The 20,214-nt window shown below is 39.0% G+C and overlaps 1 protein-coding gene across 1 annotated transcript; it reads right to left on the reverse strand.

Moving 5' to 3' along the window:
• Nucleotides 1–2,139: 2,139 nt before the first annotated feature.
• CHMP2B (charged multivesicular body protein 2B) lies at nucleotides 2,140–13,305 on the reverse strand. The gene is made up of 6 exons (XM_042810737.1): nucleotides 13,164–13,305; nucleotides 10,068–10,159; nucleotides 7,663–7,857; nucleotides 5,268–5,370; nucleotides 4,128–4,234; nucleotides 2,140–3,959 (listed from the first exon to the last, which is right to left on the reverse strand). Exons 1-6 carry the CDS (start codon nucleotides 13,195–13,197, stop codon nucleotides 3,846–3,848), a joined length of 645 nt encoding a protein of 214 aa, XP_042666671.1. The 5' UTR covers nucleotides 13,198–13,305; the 3' UTR covers nucleotides 2,140–3,845.
• Between the last annotated feature and the right edge of the window lie 6,909 nt (nucleotides 13,306–20,214).

Raw genomic sequence — 20,214 nt, forward strand, 5'->3', positions numbered from 1 at the left:
TTGTTGCAGAAGAGTGACAAAAAAACTAACTGGAAGAAGCAGTCACCACCTAAACACATCTAGCTATCACCATGGAAATACTAACATCTCAGAGCAGAATTGGTTTAAAAAAATGAAAGAAAAAAAAAAAAAAAAGCCTGGATGAAATCAATTTAATGTGCTGCAGCTGCAGCTGTTGGACTTGGAGAAAGTGGCAATTCAGAGTTTTCTCTAGGAACAAATAATTCACTGGCTAATTGCCATCAATCATTCTTGATTGAGGGAAAAGGCCTAGATCAGATGCCTGACATTTAGTTAGCTTTATAAGCCTGCAAGTAAGTTTAGGTAGCTGCTTAACAAATATGGGTTGTGCCATTTGTCTTTGAAGTTTTGTGGTGTTTTTTTTTTTTGTTTGTTTTTGTTTTTTTTTTTTTTGCTTTTACTTTGCCAATGTTAACTGTAACTTGCTAGAAGTAGAACATAGGACAAAACAAGATCTGCTGCTAACACCTACACCTGTGGTTCACCTGTCTCCTGAGTGATGTACGCTCTTATCACCCACATCTGAAGGAGACAGTGTATCTAGAAAAGGACACAGTATCAACAAAGCTATTGATCAAAGGTAAGTGGAATAATTAAGCTAGATTTTTATCTCTGAGATGCAATGTACATTGACTGTTATAGTGATCTACTGAATTACATGCTGTACAGAAAAGATGGAGACAGGTTGTTCACCATCCTGCATAATATAAAAACTAAGTCAACATGTAAAGTTAAACATAAAACAGTGATTCTCGGTGTGGTAAGGACTAGATTGTGGAACTTCTCTACTAGAAACTGAGTGCCAACAATTTATTCATGTGACTAAGCCTACAGAACAGAAAGCCACTCAAACTGCCATATACAGTAAAATTATGTACCCTATGGAAATAACTTTGATAGATGACTACTAATCTCTCTCCCAAACTTTATTTTCTTTATCTTGTTCTTTTGTTTTCTTGGGTACTGCTTACAGGCACAGTGGAGTGGGATTCTGTGTGACATGGACTGTGGTCTGCCTCAGTATAGCTGTTTTTAGGTGCATCAAGCAATTGTGCTGTTCTTTCTGGATAGAAGACTTTCAGTTCCTATTAAGGTGTGAGCAAGGATAAAGGAGTATGAGGGACTGAGTTGGTTTCTTTGTCATTTTAGTTTACTCAAAATAATATTAAAAGAACTTGTTTCTTAGTAGGGAGATGTAATTTGGTTACAGAGTGCTACAAAATACATAACTAACTACAATTGAAATAAACATAACTAAGCCTACAAACACTTTATTCTGCTACTAAGATTTTCATGTTAATTAGGGCTGCAGAACTTTGGATAACTGTCTCCAGAAACACTGCATAGATCTCGATGATGACTTCAGATAAGCAATCTTTCTGATGCCAAATAGCAATGCCTTCATTATTGTACTTCAAGGACACTAAAGATACAGGAAAAAGCTCATCACTGAAGTTTTAACATCACCCAATTTTAACAACTACTGAAAGAATAAAGTATGCACTTCACTCAGAAGGGACACAAATCTTGGTCTTCAACCAAAATACAATCAATAACACTTTATACCTAACTTCACATTACAGTTTGTCCTTCAATGCCCAGGAGTAGAAACTCCTTTTCAAAAGGAAGGAAATGCAAACTTAGTCAAAATCTGTACTTAATGTTGAGTCAAAGGCCACAGACAAAACGTTTACATCTTGCATAAACGCTCAATAAATGTTATGCTTCTTTATTGCTTGAGTCAAAGGTAAATTTATGTTTAAGAATGGGGCTATTAAAAAAAAGAAAAAAAAAAAGTTGTATAATTTGGATAGCAGGTTACTCAAAAGCTTTGGACCTTACCTGTTGTCTTTGTGACTTTAAGCTTGGATTTTCACACTTTAAAAGGCAAGGAAAGGAGAGATACCGAGTAAGAGAACAGAGTGGCACTGCGTCAGCGGTTTTGCTTTTGTAGCTGTCGAGCCCAAAGGAGCTCCCCAAACTCCCCAAAACCAACAGTAGGAATGGTATCAGAAATCTTACAGGTGCTGAAAAGCGGCAAGATAACAGATCTAACAATGCAAAGAAAAACCACCAAGAGAAGGATGTTTAGGACTAACTTCTAGAGGACAGAACCACTGTGGAATAAAAAAAAACCTTTTATTAGATTTTTACAAAATAACTTGTTTAAAAAAAATCATTTTAGAGGGATAGGCAATATATAAACTTAAATGTTCATATCCACTGCCTCACAAATTAATAGCACGTTCCTTACTCTAATTGTTATCAACATCCGTGTTAAAAAAAAAAAAAAAAAGACATATGAAGATTCACCTATGCTTTTTTTCTTTGCTGATTTGAAACATAAAGCAGATGGTGCAACGACAGTAGTTGCACAGAAGTTAATGTTTCCTCTTGCACTTTCTCTAACAGCAGTGTTTTCAAGAAACTTGTACCTCAAAGTTTTTCTGTTTTCAATCTTCAGAGGTATTTTACTTTCTTCTTTGTAACAACAGTGCTTTTGTTGTTTCTGTTTGCTGAACAGCCCCACTATACCAGCACAACCAGGCAAATAATCTACAGCAGAGTAAGGGCCTGAGGAACTTTATGCTATCTGGGAAGTTGTAACTGGGAACTGCATTCTCAGACTTCGTCATCTACTAAAAATGTCAAGTTTTTATTTCATTAGTTAAATGTATTCCACCTAAAGCCAGAATCAAACTGATACAGCTAAGAGATCATAGGAAAAAAAACCTTAATGGAAGCAGAATGCTTTTATTGTAGTGTTTTGACAAGTAATTATCATGTATCATCCAAAATTGTCCTCGTAACTGAGAATTAGATTTAGTTTATCATCAGTGTGCTCAATTATATCTTAATAAACTCAACTATGCACAGTTACCTCCCATTAAGAAATACTGTAAAATATATACAAATGTTTCAGGCAAGTGTCCTTTTTGCAGATGCAGAAGTAGCATTTCTGAACAGGTACATTTCTAAACATCACTGAGGCTGATCAGAGCTCTTGCCATAATGTTTTGTGGAAGTTGTCTTATATTTTACTCTCCTTTCAATGACTCATCCTGGAAAAAAAATAATCAAGAATACTAGATTTATATACATAAAGGCACAGGAATACTGTTAGGTTACAGTACAATAGAGTTCAATCAGTGCCTTTCATGCATTGAAGTTCACTAATATCTAAATCCCTTCCCAGTAGAATTAACTGCACGACTGTATCCTTCTCCTTTGACAAAAAGAATAATCAGCTATTTAGTCAACTAAAAGTTACTGCAGAAACTTGAAAGAAGTGCATAAACTGCTTTTTCTTTCTGCCTAAATTGTTGGACTTTCAAGGCTATTTCTCATCAAAACAAAATAATTTCAGCTAAGAGTAAAGGTGAAGTTTCGTTTCTGCCAAGATGACAGACTAATAATTCTTCTATAGGAATAGATTTATAAAAATGATACATATTATACAGGTGCTATCCTAGGAGATAACACCACCAGCTACAGAACTGCCAATTTTAAGGACAGAAAAGGAACTGAGAAGAAAACTTTGAATTCAACAGAGAATGAATTCAGACTGTGTATAAATTTATCATTAGAGCTACATCCCTACCCAGTCCACTGCTCAAGACAATGGCATGCAATGGACACAGCAAGTGTTATTCTCCCTATCAGTTGACTCAGAGTGGTCTCCTTCTCCCTTCAGAGTATCAGTTTGAAGATATCATTTCTGCAGCTTCAGAGTTTTCCTAGGCATCAGTTGCACTGACAAAGTATTTGCACTTTTTACATCTGTCTGCAGCTGAATAATTAGAAGGCAGACTATTGCCATCAAGTTAATCAACTCCCAAAGCTTTGAGCTGTCGTTCAATCTCCTCATCTGATATGGTAGTAGCTTTTGATGTTGATGCAGATGGTAAACCTCTGGCAGCAGATGGAGCTTTGGCCATCTAGGAAGAGACAGAAACTTTCTTTAATCAAATGAATACCATTTATGAGAAACTGACTACTAGAACAGGACTTTAAAATAAAGGATGTTAGAAAAAAATACTCGGGGTGGGGGTGGTGAAAATCAACGAAAGGGAAGAAATATGTGAAATAATTCATAATACCCGTACCTTTCCAGAGATTTCAATTCCTATCTCATCAAGCACTTGGTTAACAATATCCTGGCTCTCCTCCTCTTCATCAGAAGCATCAAAAATATCATCTAAAGTATCATTAACTTAGAAGAAAAAAAAAAACATTACATTATGCAAAGAGAGTAAAAAAATCTACTGCTGTTTTTCTACCCTCCCAAAATACCACTAAGTAAGATACCAGGAAAAAGCAACAGTATATTAGAGATGGTATTCTTACTTCTGCCTTGCAACTGTGGGGAGGTATAACACGATACAATATGACTGCTTTTGTAAAAACGTTTGGTTTCAGTGAAATAGCTCAGTTGTTCTATTACCACTCCACTATGTTTTAAAATATTTTCTTTTCAAAACACCATCTACAGTTCCCTAAAAATCCCTTCCCTCTTCCAAATAAGTTGCAGAATTGTTACCTAATTTCTGAATTGCAACAATACAATTTTGGGCAAGTGAAGTGTTGATATCCTGCTCAACAATATTCTTTTGAGTTCATGCTCTGGTATTAGGGCCAAAGCAGTGACATGGATTAGTATGGCAAGGAAAATGTGCTAGCAACACTGGGAAGTTCTGCAGTCTAGTTGGTAAAGGACAAAAACTACCAGAAATAAAAAACTTCCTTTATCTATCACCCTCCAAAAGGAAGTTTGTGGCTTAAAAATCAGTAAGGAGATAAATAAATCCCATATCAGCATGTACATAAAGCTGAGATGATCAATAATTTCTCAGTTAAACTTGAATTGCTAACAGTCCAAAACAAAAACCATATACAGAATGATCAACTACAGGAAAAGCAGTTTTTCCATGACCTCCTATTAGGTTATGCCAATAAAGCCTTGTAGTGGTCTCAAACCCTTTCCCCCTCCCGTATGTTCCTGTTGGAAGTATGGTGAGTGTTTCACATGAAGAAGGAATGGATTAACGTGCTACTAAAGTAGTGCTACCAAAAAGCCTAAGGCAGCCTCTCTGCTCAGACATTTATAGTTTTGTTTGCTTTTCACTTGCTATCACTTTCTTTCTTTGGAGAAACAAAACCTCAAACATCTGTATTTCTGTACTGGTTTAAACCTTGCAGGGAACTATGGGATGCAGCTAGCTATTTTCCCTAAATGCAGAACTTACTCATTTCTTCAGTCATTTCCATCTTCATATTTTCCTTCTGGAAATTCTGCATAGTTTGTAGTGTCTTTTGTGGATCCATTTTCTTATTAACTGCTTGCATTGTCTAATAATATGGGGGGAAAAGTCACCATTATCATACAGTTAGACAGTAATATAAAGGCCGATATATGCATTAAGAAGGAATAAAACTTCTCTAATAAAATAAACAATTTAGTCAAAATTTTATGTTTTTGGTTCTTTCACATGCCAGGAGTACTGCAGACACACAGATCAATACTACAGTCTGCACCTAGTAAGAAATACTGCTTTCTACTAAACTAATAGAATAACTCTTTTAAATGTATATGCCTTTCTTGCACCTTTATACTTGGAAAAATCTGCCTGATCTTAATGAAAAGAAGGGGAAAACATTTCCTTACTTGCAGGCTATACATTTTAGAGGTAAATGGCTGTAGGTTTCTTATTTGGTTGAAGAACACTTATTTCAACCACCACTAGAGGACAGACACTAAATTGCAATCATTTCCTTATACAATTTCATGGAAAAATGATTCTTTTTTTTGTGAAAAGCAAATAAGTGCTCACGTTAGCTTACAGTGAACTCTTGTATTGAGTACAGATCAACTGTTTTACTAGAAGTACCCAGCTGTCTTTGCTTATAAAAAGCATGCTTCTACATCTCTCATGGGATGTCTAAACCCAAATATAGGTGTGAGCAATATAAATGAAAGAGTATATCCAAGAAGGTAACAGTTGGCTTGATAGCATCCCTTAAATTAGCCAGTACATCCACTACTACTTCATAGAAGCACTACTTCTTTCACTTCTGATTTTGCTTGAAGTGACTACAGAATGTCTCAAGCTGGAAGGGATCTGTAAGGATCATCAAGTTCAACCTCTGACTCCACACAGGATCACCCAAAATCAGACCACATGACTGAGAACGTTGTCCAGATGCTTCCTGGACTCTGGCAAACTCGGTGCCATAACCACCACCCTGGGAAGCCTGTTCCAGTGCCTGACCACCATCTCAATTATGATTAAATAGTATGCTTCAAACATTACCTGAATTTCAAAGGTTGTGTCCCTATTCTTATTATTTTAATTGAATAATTGTTAATTGAATTGAACAATTGTTAATTGTTCTGGACTTGTAGGGTGTTAGTTCTTTAGAATTCTTCTACTCATAGATGAATATAAAAAAAATATTTGTACTACATTGATTTATGTATCTTTAGCAAATAGAGGTCAGACCCATGATTAAAAAAAACAGGTGACTACTCACTGGTCTTTATCCAAAATTAGTGCCACACAAGGCTAAAAACCATTTTGATGATATTTTGGAAGTTTCGCATTCATGTATTTGTTGTGCCTCTTAAGGCAACTGATTGCATCTATTTTTCTGCTGATGTAATAATTAATTAAAAAGCAAGATCGATTTGTTCCCATGCAAGACTCTTAGGGAATATATTCAGTAAACTGTTTAACCTGATTGGTCGTGCAGTCAGACACGCCACTTCTTTGTGGGTTAATCCTGAAAAATAAAGTTTGCTGCAGAGCTACAACTTCATCACTGGATGGGTTCGTTTCTGCCACATACTCCTCTAAATATTTTTTTTCACAGCAATAATTACTTTCTGCATTAAGCTGCAAGGCACATAACTGTATTTATCTCAGACTGTGACAGAAGTACTATTTATCTGTAATTACTTGTGCATCTTCTGTTCTCTATATCTCAAGTTGAACAATCCTGCTGCCAAAACCAAGTTCCTTATTTATCAGTTCAAGGAAATGGGAAAAAGTTCGTAAAACTGTGATAACTGAGATTTTTCAGAGTCTTTTATGACCTAAGATTTGTGAGAAAACTTAATGCAATACTGGTTCCTTAGAGCACAGAGACTGAAAATGACAGGGAACCCCAGATTAAATTTCCTCAGAAATGTATCATCTCAAGTAATAACCTACCTTACACAAGCTATAAAGCTCCTGTTACATACTGCCTTGATTTCCAGATGAAGCATTCCCCACTTTTTCCCCAGTAAAAACTGCTTGTGACATGACATACAAGCAAGAAATTGTAATTGCATGGTTGCCTGTCGTTTTTTTGGTGGTGGTGTATTTTTGTCCACTGGAAGAGCCATTCCACTGGTCTTAAAGGTGAATTTTATCATGCAAACATTTGACAGATGTCTGAACCAAGAAGGTACTCCCAGTTAGGCTCTAACTGGCAAGACTAATTGGACAAAGAATTCATAATACAAATCAAATTATATTCCCCTACTGTATCCTCAGCACTGTTGATGGTAGTAAGCACTACGCTTGATTCCATTAGTAACTGCATGCAAAACGTCTCCACGTTTACATTAAAATGCAGCATATGCTTGTAACACCTTACTTTTGCTGTAGTTGACATAGCTCCAGCCATCTTCATCTGAGAGTTCATGACTTTTGTTTGAGTTGACATAGAAGTGACTTTAGAACTAACAGCATACGTTCGATTTTTCTGTTTCCGCAGTTGTACAAGCTGTTTGGCCAGAACTTTGCAGGCTTCCTTATTACCAGTCTTAGCCATTTTCTTTATCTCCAATTCCTATTAAGAAAACAAACAAACAAACAAACAACAAAAAAAAAATTCAAATAATATAATAAAGTCCCAAGTTCAGGAATTTTTAGTGTTAACTATTTCCTATTGCCTTTTTTTTTTTTTTCCCCCAGGATTTTTTAAGTTATATCAACAGTTAACTGATTTTTTACTGAGGTTAGTCAAGGTTATTTCATAGAATAAATACAAAGCAGGACAGCTTTGTATTTAAAACCCAAACTGAATCAGGTAGTATGGTGGCACAGTTTCCCAAAAGGTTTCACTTCAACTTTTATATAATGTCACATTAATTTCTATGAGAATATTCAATTCTGTGTCTGGGTATGGAGTAACATTTCAAAAAAACATTTCAAAAAAAAAAAAAAGTGAACAAATAATTATGTCCAGCCAATTATTAGTGCCATGACTCTAATCTTTTTTGATTTCTTGCATTTACTAGCACTCCTGCTGCACGACCCATGGAAGAAACAGTGAGGCCATAGGCTCTGCTAGTTCTTCAGCTCAGAGATAATCTCATAAATTTTGGGAGAATAAGTAAATAAAGATAGGAAACAAAGGCTCTATTTGCCCACATCACTTACCTGAACTTATCACATAATAAAGCACTATAGTTTGTCTACAGCAACATGCACTTAATGTAGACACTACTGGCTAACAAGAAACAAACTTATTTTTCAGCTCAGGGAAACTGCAGGTACAGAAGTACCAGGGAAAAGTTTGGCACAAATAATTCTGTTAGCAGGGATTTTTTCAAATTATGTCTTTCGATTTGTAGCTCACAGAGACCACAAAAACAAAATTCCATAGTAGGCCCAGAATTCTGTTTTTTTCCATACCTCAAATATTGCAAATGACTGAAGAGACTAGTTTAGACTGAATTCTTTAATAGCAAACATCTGCAAACAAAGATTCTCTCAGTGAGAGTACTAAGTAGCATTTATTACTTGACTTTTTTGAAAGATAAACCAAAATCAATCACTGCTACATCACTACAAATGATCCAGATAATAAACCAAATAAAATATTTATTATTTTATTCTTAACTTAGCAGAATTTGGATAGCAAGCTGCAATACAGTATTGGCTTTTTTTCAGTGGCTTGGGGCTAGTTTATCCAACTCAGTTAGGTTCTTCTGAAAAAAATAAAATGAATATAGTCATATTGGGTTCCTGAACTGAAATAGAAGTGTCTGCATAGTATCAGGGATTCTCTTTCAGAGGAAAGAACATAATAAAATGTTCTGAGATTGACTGATAGATAAATAGGATCTGACTCTTACAAAGCAGTGTTTGATCTCCATTAATTGTCTTAACTGAAGAGCATATTTTAACTTTTTTTGAAGACATAATTTCATTTTTATCCCCCCAAACATCAAAAAAATTTCTGATAGAATTTAATGTCACAAATAATCAGGAAAATTAAGGTATTTTTAGAATTAGAATATTTCCTACTGAAAAAGCCTTATCAGTGAGTAATCTATTACAAACTACCTGTTGTAAAGCTTCAAGAAACAGCGTGACCTCATTTTAGCTCTCAAGGCCTGCTGTCATGAAACACCACCTCAGCAGCTACTGAAACATTGCCTGGATTTACATAGCTTTTCCCGGTCAGACCATGTCTTCATGCATCAGACCACACCACCTGTCACATCCATTTATCTAATTATGCTGCCACACAGCTGCAGCATCCATTCATTGAATACATGATAGCTCCCACACATGAAGTTATAAGAAGTTTTAATTTAGGCAAATATTTTTAACATTATTGGCTAGTTTTATGAAACTTCTAGTTGAACAAGAAGAATAATGCTATACGGATATTCATAATACCTACAGTCAGAAAAACTGTCAGCATAAACATCATTTAGTCTTTCCATTACTATACCATTGATTAAAAGCCTAGTATGAAAAAATATCATGTTCTAAAGGATAGAGAATGCTAAAAATGGAGAGAAAAAATGTGGATGTAGTGATTAAATCCAAATGCATTGTTTCTTTCTCTAGCTATGTTAAAGACTGAGCATCAGAATCACTTTTAAATTGTTTTCCAACAAAATTTTAATAACTGAAAAGTCAAAAAGGAGAAGCCAATTTTTTCAGCATTCAACTGTTATCCATTGAGCACTATCTTTAGCACTTTGCAAGTTGTTACGTTAGGCAGCTGTTTGTTTTTAAAACGAAATTCTCTGCTCTACTTACCAGCTGTTTTTCCTGTTTTTCAAGTGCTGCTCTATCTCTGGTTATAGTCCTCTGTGTACCTCTTAGCTCTCGGTTTTGCTCCTTTATTATATCTGGAAAAAAAATATTTACAGCTAGGAAAACTTTTCAGTAGTATATAAACATCTTGTCTGCCAAGCACTCTGCACACATGTTGTATTTTGGACAGCTTTTCGTTCAAAACAAAGTCAGCTACCAGAACTATCAGCAACTCAAATACATGAAAATAAAGGCAACATACAATTTGATGTACACAGGGTAACTATAGCATAGCTTCAACGGCACAGGCCTTAGCATACCCAACTTAGCATAACCTGTGCACCACAGCAAGATCCTTAACCACCCAGTAAGGATTAGATACAGACACTTTTCTGCAAGTTTCAGCTGTAACTCAGGATTAACATATTCAATATGAATTCAGATTTTGTCAACAAGTCAGACCTAACTGCAACAGGAAGGTCAGGTGAAGAAACCTAATACAGATGACTCCAGAGAAGTTATGGTGCTCTCAGAACCACTAATACAGTGAAGATGCTTTTAAATGGAAGCCCAGGATCTGTTTTCTGACCTTATTACGGCTCAACAAAGATGATTATTTTCCTCCATAAATATAACACATCTCTACAACTCAACTTTAAGGCAGACCAAGAAGCAAGAATTCTTACGCTTTTCCCAAAAGTTAATAACTGGCTAAGAGTATTTCAGTACAAAAGTGGAGGACTTTATAGCATAATGCTTTCTGGTGTACTACAACTGATGTAGTAAGCAGATGCTTGAACACTATCACAAGAAATGTAACATCCTCCACAGATGTTTCATCCATTCTGCTTACTAATTGGTAATATCCACTTAGTAAAAGCAAGAATTACAATATGGGCATCAGTCATGCCAGTTGCAGTTAACTCTTGTTAGAATTTACAGCAGGTGCATAGGTGTGATTCACCTGGGCGAAGGTAAGAGGCCTGCATCTGACTCAGAATCCTCTGACCTTTATAAAGGAAATAAACTGGTGCTTTTAGGAGGAGATTCATCTATTTCTAATGCATATATCTACTACCAGATAAATTTTGCATGGAAATTTAACAGGAGCACACTATCACTTAAATTTTGTGTCTAATCCACAGAAGGACTGCCACAATGGGGTTCTGCTACAGTACTGAAAAAGGCTTAGGCATGAGAAAAATCAGTGCAAATGGATAGTTATGAATAGAAATAAAGCCATAAAGGATATAAAAGATTAATTGCTGATACACAGCCACTCTTAATTATTTTTATTTTTATTTTTTTTTTAAGGCTGGCATCAATTTTTCTAGGTACAAAGAAGCACTCAGATTCTGTTTTCTCCCATTAAGAAATACTGTAAAACATCCAGGGCTGAAATTAATTCAATCTTGAATAGGTTCTAATTTAAAAAAAAAAAAAAAAACACACAAACATCAGCAGCAGGTACATACACATTGCCCACTCCCACCAAATGTTTTCAACCAAATAAACATATATTGCAAACAAACTCTGTGAAAACAGATTCCCTTCTGCAGTGCTACCACTACTCCCAGAACTACACAAAGATCATCCTCAGAAAACAGAGTTTTCAGTGGACATTAACAAAGAGCTGAAAGATGATACAGAACATAACACTACATTCTACACATGAGCAAAGCAGCAGTGAGAATTATTTGTGAATACAATGCTACAGGCAAGTAATTTGAAAGGCAGACAAATGGATATTACTTGGACAGCTGCATGCGTGAAAATGAAAGAAAAGGTTTAACAGCTACATACAAGACTACCTGCTCTAACTACAGCATCTTAAATTCCTTTAGAAAAGAAAACTTGAGAAATAGGAACTTCAGGACAATAAGAAATAAAATTGTCATGAGACCATATGGGCTAGCACAATGCTTGTTTTCTTCCTCTCTGATCTCACAGCATAGCTTAAACTAAAGACAGCAACACACTGAAAACAATGCTTGCTTGCAATTACAAGCTCTTCCATTTGTTTTTGCAAATGAGGGACAAGAACTTGTATCGGCTACACAGCAAAGTGAGAAGCAAGTTCCTAGCTTTGTTCCTTTTGCTGATGGCCATCCTAGGAGGCACCTGCACTCACACACCTGTGTGGGCAAGAGGGCACACCTCTGTTCCTGCAAACCGGCTGGACCAGAGATGGCTGGCAAGGCCTGACCTGGTGCCGTCATGGGAATGTAGCATCATCTCCTCCTTCCTCCCCACAGACTGTGCACCAGAAATGGGAAGGAACGAGAGCAGATACGTATTCTTCCTGTGTGAAGTACAATTGGCTGGCACACAGCGTCACTTTTGGCACGCAGCTTTCAAATGAAGACCCAAATGATCCGGCAAGGAATATCACAGAATCACAGGGGTTGAAAGGAACCTCTGGGGATCATCAAGTCCAGCTCCTTGCTAAAGCATCCGCCAAACCATGCAGCCAGCCTGGGGGCTTGTGCCCACACCCGGCATGCCCCTGCCCCGGGTGTTGGCTACACGAGGCAACGCTTTTTGCGAGAGCTGACAGCTGCAAGCAGGACTTCCTTGTGAGGTAAGCAATCTTTTCTGGCTTTACTCTCGAGAAGGTCACTGCTGCGTCTGTTTGAACACTGTGCCCACAGACTGGCTGTGGAAATGACGAGACCAACTTGTCGGAAGGCCCGCACAGCACAAGTGCATCAGGGAGCTCAGCGACCGCAGCCTTCTGCTGGGGAGCACAGCGATGCTCAGCCGCCCACCCCTACACCACGGACAACCCTCGTTCCCCGGACCAGCACGACTCGTCTCTGTTTACTCCGGCTCCACCAACTCCCCACAGCTCGTTTTGTTCCCTCGCTGACAACGAACGGCGTTTGTTCTCTTTTTCTCCGGCACCCACAGGAAGGGGATCGCCGGGGTCCGGCTTCCACCGCCACCCGTAGCCTAGCCGCCCCGTGGGGGGCACGGCGTCTTTCGCCTCCGCCCCCAGGTGCCTCCCGATGAGTCCCCCCGAGTTTCCGGGACGCCGGGCCCGGGCCTCCCCGAGGGCATCGCCACCGCCCTCCCCTGGGCGCCGTCAGCCGCGCTCACCGTCCACAGTCTTCTTCTTAAAAAGCGAAGCCATGCTGGCGCCCGGTCCCGAGCCCGCCGGAGACCCCTGAGCCTCAGCGGGCTCCTTCCTCCTCCTCAGGTGACCAGGAAGCGGCCCGACAGCTCACAGCGCCCGGCTCCTCCTCCCCAAGGCAAGGGGCGGGCCAGGGCCGGGCTGCGGCGCTTCTCCGCCTCCCTCGTCTGCGGCGGCGGCTCGGGTCGGACGCTGCCTTGTGCAGCCCGAGCTGTCTGTGTTCGCGATGTGCGGGAAGCGGGCATCTGCTGCCTATTCGTAGCTACCGTGGGGCACAAGAGAGAAGAGTGTAAAAAGTAATAATGTTTCTGGCTTTCAGAGTCTAATTACAATCCTCAATTTTTAATAAGGTAGTCACAGCGTAGCTGTTGCTAACTGATGTCTACACCAACTAATAAAATAAAATCATAGCTGAAGAACGTACATGAATATTTAATATTGGTTTAAAGTCTTTTTTTTTTTTTTTTTAGTCTGTTTTGTAAGGAAAAGCAAACAATTGTAATGTAGAAGTGTATTTTGACATCTAGACATAATGCCTTCCCAGGTTGTCTTTGTGCTTATGGTCCCTGATCAGCCCTGCTTTTAAAACCTCGCATGGAAAAACAATCTCTTGGAATAGCATAGCGACAGTGTAAAGATTTATGTGGATTTTACGACAGTGATACTTAAAATCTGTATTTCTGGAAAATCAATTCCAAGTAGCTAGTTGCTACACCGAAATCTAGGTCATGCATGATGACATCAAATACTGTGAGTTTTAACAGTTCGCTGTAAGGGGAACGATGCACATTTTGCAAGTTTATTTCTGTATGTCCACTACTATCTGTTCCATCTGATCGCTTAGAAATGAGTTAGCCAGCACAACTGAAATTCTGGCATTAAAAATGCACAGATGAAGGGGAGGAGAGAGCTTGTGATGGACATTCAGTTCCCCACTTTTCTGAGAGAAAGACTGAGCAGTTTACGCTGTTCTTCCAATGAGCTAATTAGCTGTGCAGCCAGAAAATCATTTTTCCACAAAATTTCTTCCTGAACATTGTCTTGTGATGAGGGAAACAATGATCACAGAATATCCCAAGCTGGAAGGGACTCACAGGGATCACTGAGGTGATCCTCAATTCCCAACTCCACATGGGACCACCCAAAATCCAAACCCTATGGCTGGCAGCGATGTTGAAGTGCTTCCTGAACTCTGGCACTTGTGGCCGTGCCCACTGCCCTGGGCAGGCTGCTCCATGCCCACCACCCTCTGGTGCAGAGCCTGTCCCTAACCCCCAGCTGCCCTCCCCTGACACAGCTCCATGCCGTTCCCTCGAACCTTGTATCTGTCACACAGAGCAGAGCTCAGTGCTGCCCCTCTGCTCCCTATAAGGGGCTGCAGCCGTCGTGAGGCCACCCCTCAGCTCCTCTGCTCTGCTCTGAACCAACCAAGGGACCTCAATTGCTTTTTATGCACCTTGCCCTTCAGGCCCTGCTCTCTGTGCTGCTTTTGTTGAACTCCATGTAAGTGGCAACTGTCCAGCCCTCTGATTTGCCACCATCTCTCCACAAGGCCCTTCTGCTCTTGAAGGAGTCAACAGGTCTTCCTACTTTTGTCATCTGCATACTTTTCTAGTATAACTTTGACTCCTGTATTCAAATAATTGATGAAAACATTCAAGAGAACTGGCTGGGAGCCGACTCTCTAGTTGGTTGGGGACTGTGATATATTGCAGGTGTGAAAAATTTAATTTCTTCAGATTTGTTATTGCTTGTTTATTGGGTGTAGGTGGCAAGGTTTGGTTAGGGGGATGGCCTCTGTAGAAAGGGTCTAGATGCTGCCCTGTTCCAGGCACAGCTGATGCCAGCTGGCTCCCATTGCCCTAGCCCACTCTATCTTACAGATATGATCAACACAAGTAGTGTAAGTGCATTTATGAGGGCCAAAGTGCTCTCTTCTGCAGAGCAGGGTTTCGGAAGGATGGTGTGATTCTGTATGAACTTAAAATTGAGCACGTTCAAATGGAAGTACAAAAAATTATAACTGTGTGTGTGTGCATACATAAGCTACTCTGCCATCCATTTAAATATTCAAGCACATTTTTAATTTAAACCAGGTGACTAGGTTCAGTTTACTTAAAACTGAATGTGTTCAGGTTCTCAGACAGAATGACTGATGTGGAGATACCCTTGCAAGTCATACCTTTTTCATACTTTTGATATAAAGGCTGATGCAGAAAAATACTCCTCTGACACACCTGGAGGAAAAAAAAAATAGAGGTGAATTTGAGTTTTGAGATTACTCTCAAGGTTGTGCATCAAACCTTTGAAGCTTTCTGACTGTATCAGTTAGTCTAATGAAAATTATTAGACCTCCTTATCTTCATTTCTAGTGTGAGGGAAACTTTACAAGTGAACTTTATCTGACAAGCTAAGACAGGCTGTCTTGGGATGTTTTGTGAATAATGACCCAAATTCAGAACTCTGTTTGATCTATTCTGGGCCCTCATCTGCAGATACAAAAAAAATTAAATGGGGCCATGTGTAGTAAAGAATGAAGTGAGTAAACTGAAAATTAGAAGAACCTGACAGATAAACGATCAAAGAACTGTATAAATGTATTGTTATATGAAATGCTTAAAGCATAAAATAAGTTTGTAAAAATAAGTGTCTTTGGGGCCTCAATAACTGGGTACATGCCAAGTCCCACAGAGGCTTGCACACGCTTTATCATGGAGAAACTCCAATGAAAACAGGCACATCAGCTACACATCTAACTAGGAGTTTGTGAGATCATGCTGTAAAGGCTTATGTACCTTACACCTTGAAATACGAAGATAGTTTGAGTTGGGAAAGGGAGTAAAAGCAAATATCAGGAAGAGAACTGTAGTGCCTGTAGAAATTTAAGTTGCACCTCAACTGAATGCTTGAATTTTTTTTTCCTGTGCAAGAATCAACTATTTCATAGACTGAAAGTTATGGTTGATTTATGTGTTTGACTCCCTTGAAGCCTGTTGGCATGTATCATGATGTTATCTCTAATTGCACTCATTAGTAACATGGAAAACAGCATCCTTTGCAGAGCAGGGAGATGGTGGCAAGGTATTCAGTGAGAATAGGCTGTGACTAGCTAGGAAGAAGGTGATCTGGAAAAGTGCAAGAGAGGATGAGTGGCCAATGTATAAGGTGTGTATGGAGCAAAAAGCCTGCATGGAAGTTTGCAAATAAGAATTTAAAAGGCAGAAACAGTAGGAGTAAATGAAGAAGGTCCTAGAGGAGAGAATGGAGAGGATTGAGAGGAGTAGTGGAAATGGTGCAGCTGTGAGATGCTCCAGGTTCTCTCTGGTATTATATCTCTGAAATTCTTCTCTCTTCTTGATCAAATTTAAATGATTTTTATGTATGAAAAGAAAAAAAAGTTTTAAATCGTGCATCTTACTCCCATCTTAAAGGTCACACAACTTTTCAATAATTTTTCTGCAAAACTCACAAGAGTTGGAAAGTACCTCATTCATTGGAAGAGAGGAGGAGTTCCATCTGGTAAATATACAGGTATGAAAGCTTCAGAAACGCTGAAATTAAATTTAAAGGTATATTTAGTAACAAAAAATATTTAATGGCCTACAAATAAAATTACTGAATTTTGTTCAAGTAAAAAAAATGTTAGAATAAGCCAACTCGTGATGAGAATGAAGTCAGTGAACTACAAGATTAATCAGTGGGTTATCTATTTAAAATGGTTTGTATTTTAAAACATGGTTTATTTTTAAAACATTTTGACTTCACCTCCCAGGAAGATATTTTTCATAAATTTTAGAAAATTCTGTCAAAGTGAATATGAAAGATGGAAAACAAGACATTCAGTCTTGTTATCTTTTCGCAATATGAGTTGAGTTGGGCATGTATGTGAAACAGTGTTTTGTTAGTCTCACAAATAATTGGTTCTTCTTTTGTCTGTCTAACATAGATCACTTTTCAAAGAACTGCTACTCGTCTGTGCCTTACAAGATGTGCAGTTTAGAGAAGGTGTACACATTTAGGTATGGAATCATAATTTGATTTATTTTGTTCTTGTGAGGACTGTGTGACATCTGTGGAGACTGAATTTGTCTGTTCATATAAGGAGTTCTGTGGTGTCAATAGTTTGCCTGGTAGTTCACTAAATTTGCTTCACAGGCTTCTGATGAAATTTAAAAAAAAAAAGTGGGAAACTGTAGTATCTTCAACATGAGATGTTATTGTATAGAATGAAGCCTTTTTGGTCAGCTGGATCTCTGAACATTTGAAGTATGTTGTTTCCATCATAACTTTCTATTCTTGGATATATTTGCAAATAATTTTTTGGGGGGGTTAGGGAGTTAGCAAGGTGGTGAGAAAACAAATTCTTATTTTAGTAATAAATAATATTTAAGTAATAAATAATATTTAAATAATAAATAGTAATAATACTATAATAATTCTTACTATAGTAATCAGGCAAAAAAGTTTTGCATTGTATGAAAACAGTGTATCAAAATATATAGAGATATTTACATATGCAAGGTTATACCTTAGTTTTGTTTTGTTTTGTTTTTTTTTAATTTCAGCGTAATCTTAATACAGCATAAGTTCTTTGCACCATTTAGCACGTGCATAACATTCAGGATTTTGTAAAACCCATTAAATGTCTAGTTCCTCCTTAGAGAAATCTGGTTTTAATTATTACCTTGATTGGTGATAATAAAACGCTTTTGAGTTGCAGAGTGCATCCTTTTTAACCTTCACATCTGATTGCAAGGTTCTTCCTTGGTGAAAGAAGAAACTTCATTATAAAATATGCAAGCAGATTTAGTTTTGCTTCAATAATCAAGTGCAGTAGGACATCCTTTTTCTGTAGGGCATTCTTGAAATCAAGGGTTATACTTTTAAAAGCATTTACTTGAAAATACTGTATTTTTAAATGTTTTTGCCCAAGGAGAAACGGAAGCCCAAGCTATCAACAAAACAGGTAAATACTGTTAGTATTTTATCATAAGCTTCAAACACTCCTCAAGGCATCAAGTTAAAGGGGCAGAGGGAGGGAAGTGCGAGATTACGGAGAGGATATTTATTATTACAAAGTGTGAACTCAACAGGGATTGCTAAATGTTCTTTCAGTCATAATAGCCTATCTCATGTTAATTCTAGCCTGAAGCTCTGTGGCTCTTTATGTATGGAGATAATGGGGGGGATAAAACTGTATTTTTAGTTTAGCAGCAGATTCCTCCCAACCATGGAAAATAAATTAGAGAGCTCTGCAAACTAAAAATGATTTGGGCTTTGAAAGAATTCCCAGTAATAATATACAAGACTTATTACCCTGGGTAGTTAGAGGGTCCCGTAAATTTATGGCTGAGTGTAGTCATTTTGATTCAGCATTGCTCAGTAACTTGTTTCCAAATAATCCGCCTTTAACGCAAATATGTTGGTCCTAAATAAAAGCCCTTTTTGGTAATACTTTTATTACCTGTATGTGCATCTTAGAAAAAATTTAGTGTACATTATTCAGGAAAAGGTGCTACATTTCGGTGAGGTTGTTATATTTAAATTAGCTGTAACCAACCATACATAAAGATTTAATACATCAAGACTTAGAATCATAGAATCACCAAGGTTGGAAAAGACCTTCAAGATCACCCAGTCCAACCATCCACTGATCACTAAACCATGTCCCTCAGCACAATGTCCAAACGTTCCTTGAACACTTTCAGGGTTGGTGACTCCACCACCTCCCTGGGCAGCCCATTCCAGTGCCTGACCACTCTTTCAGAAAAGCATTTCCTAACGTCCAGCCTGAATCTCCCCTGGTGCAGCTTGAAGCCATTCCCTCTAGTTCTATCACTAGTCACACGAGAGAAGAGGCCGACCCCCAGCTCACTACAACCTCCCTTCAGGAAGTTATAGAGAGCAATAAGGTCTCCCCTGAGCCTCCTCTTCTCCAGACTGAACAATCCCAGCTCCTTCAGCTGCTCTTCATAAGCCCTGCGCTCCAGACCTCTCACCAGCTTTGTTGCCTTTCTTTGAACCCGTTCCAGGGCCTCAATGTCTTTCTTGCAGTGAGGGGCCCAAAACTGAACACAGTACTCGAGGTGCTGCCTACCAGTGCTGAGTACAGAGGGACAATCACTTCTCTGTTCCTGCTGGCAATGCTGTTTCTGATGCAAGCCAGGATGCCATTGGCCTTCTTGGCCACCTGGGTGCACTGCTGGCTCATGTTCATCTGAGCATCAATCAATACCCCCAGGTCTGTTTCCTCTGAACAGTCTTCCAGCAACTCTGTCCCAGGCTTGTAGTGTTGCCTGGGGTTGTTGCGGCCACAGTGCAGGACCCAGCATTTGGCCTTGTTGAACCTCATCCCACTGGCTTCAGCCCAGCTCTCCAGCCTGTCCTGATCCCTCTGTAGGGCCTCCCTACCCCCAGGCAAATCAACATTTCCAGCCAACTTGGTCTACTCTGCAAATTTACTGAGGATGCACTCAATGCCCTCATCCAGGTCATCAATAAACATACTGAAGAGGACAGGCCCCAGCACCGTCCTGTGGGAAACACCACTTGTGACCGGTCACCAGCTGGATTCACCTCCATTCACTACCACTCTTTGGGCCCAACCCTCCAGACAGTCCCTTACCCAGCCAAGAGTGCTCCTGTCCAAGCCACAGGCTGCCAGCTTCTGCAGGAGAATACTGTGGGCAACAGTGTCAAAGGCTTTGCTGAAGTCTAGGTAAACTACATCAACAGCCTTTCCCTCATCCACCAGACGTGTCACTAGATCATAGAAGATCAGGTTGGTCAAGCAGGACCTGCCCTTTGTGAACCAGTGCAGGCTAGGCCTGATCCCCCAGTTGTCCTGCACATGCTGTGTGATCTCCCTCAAGACAATCTGCTCCACAACCTTCCATGGCACTGAGGTTGGGCTAACAGGCCTGTAGTTCCCCGGATCCTCATTGTAGCCCTTCTTGTAGATGGCAAGCCTCCAGTCTTCATAATTCAATTAGGCCCAGATATGAGAATATGTCCGTC

Source organism: Centrocercus urophasianus, unplaced genomic scaffold (genome assembly GCF_019232065.1).
Source record: "Centrocercus urophasianus isolate 14NV4802_14NV808 unplaced genomic scaffold, USGS_Curo_1.0 seq_12, whole genome shotgun sequence".
Classification (NCBI taxonomy): domain Eukaryota; kingdom Metazoa; phylum Chordata; class Aves; order Galliformes; family Phasianidae; genus Centrocercus; species Centrocercus urophasianus.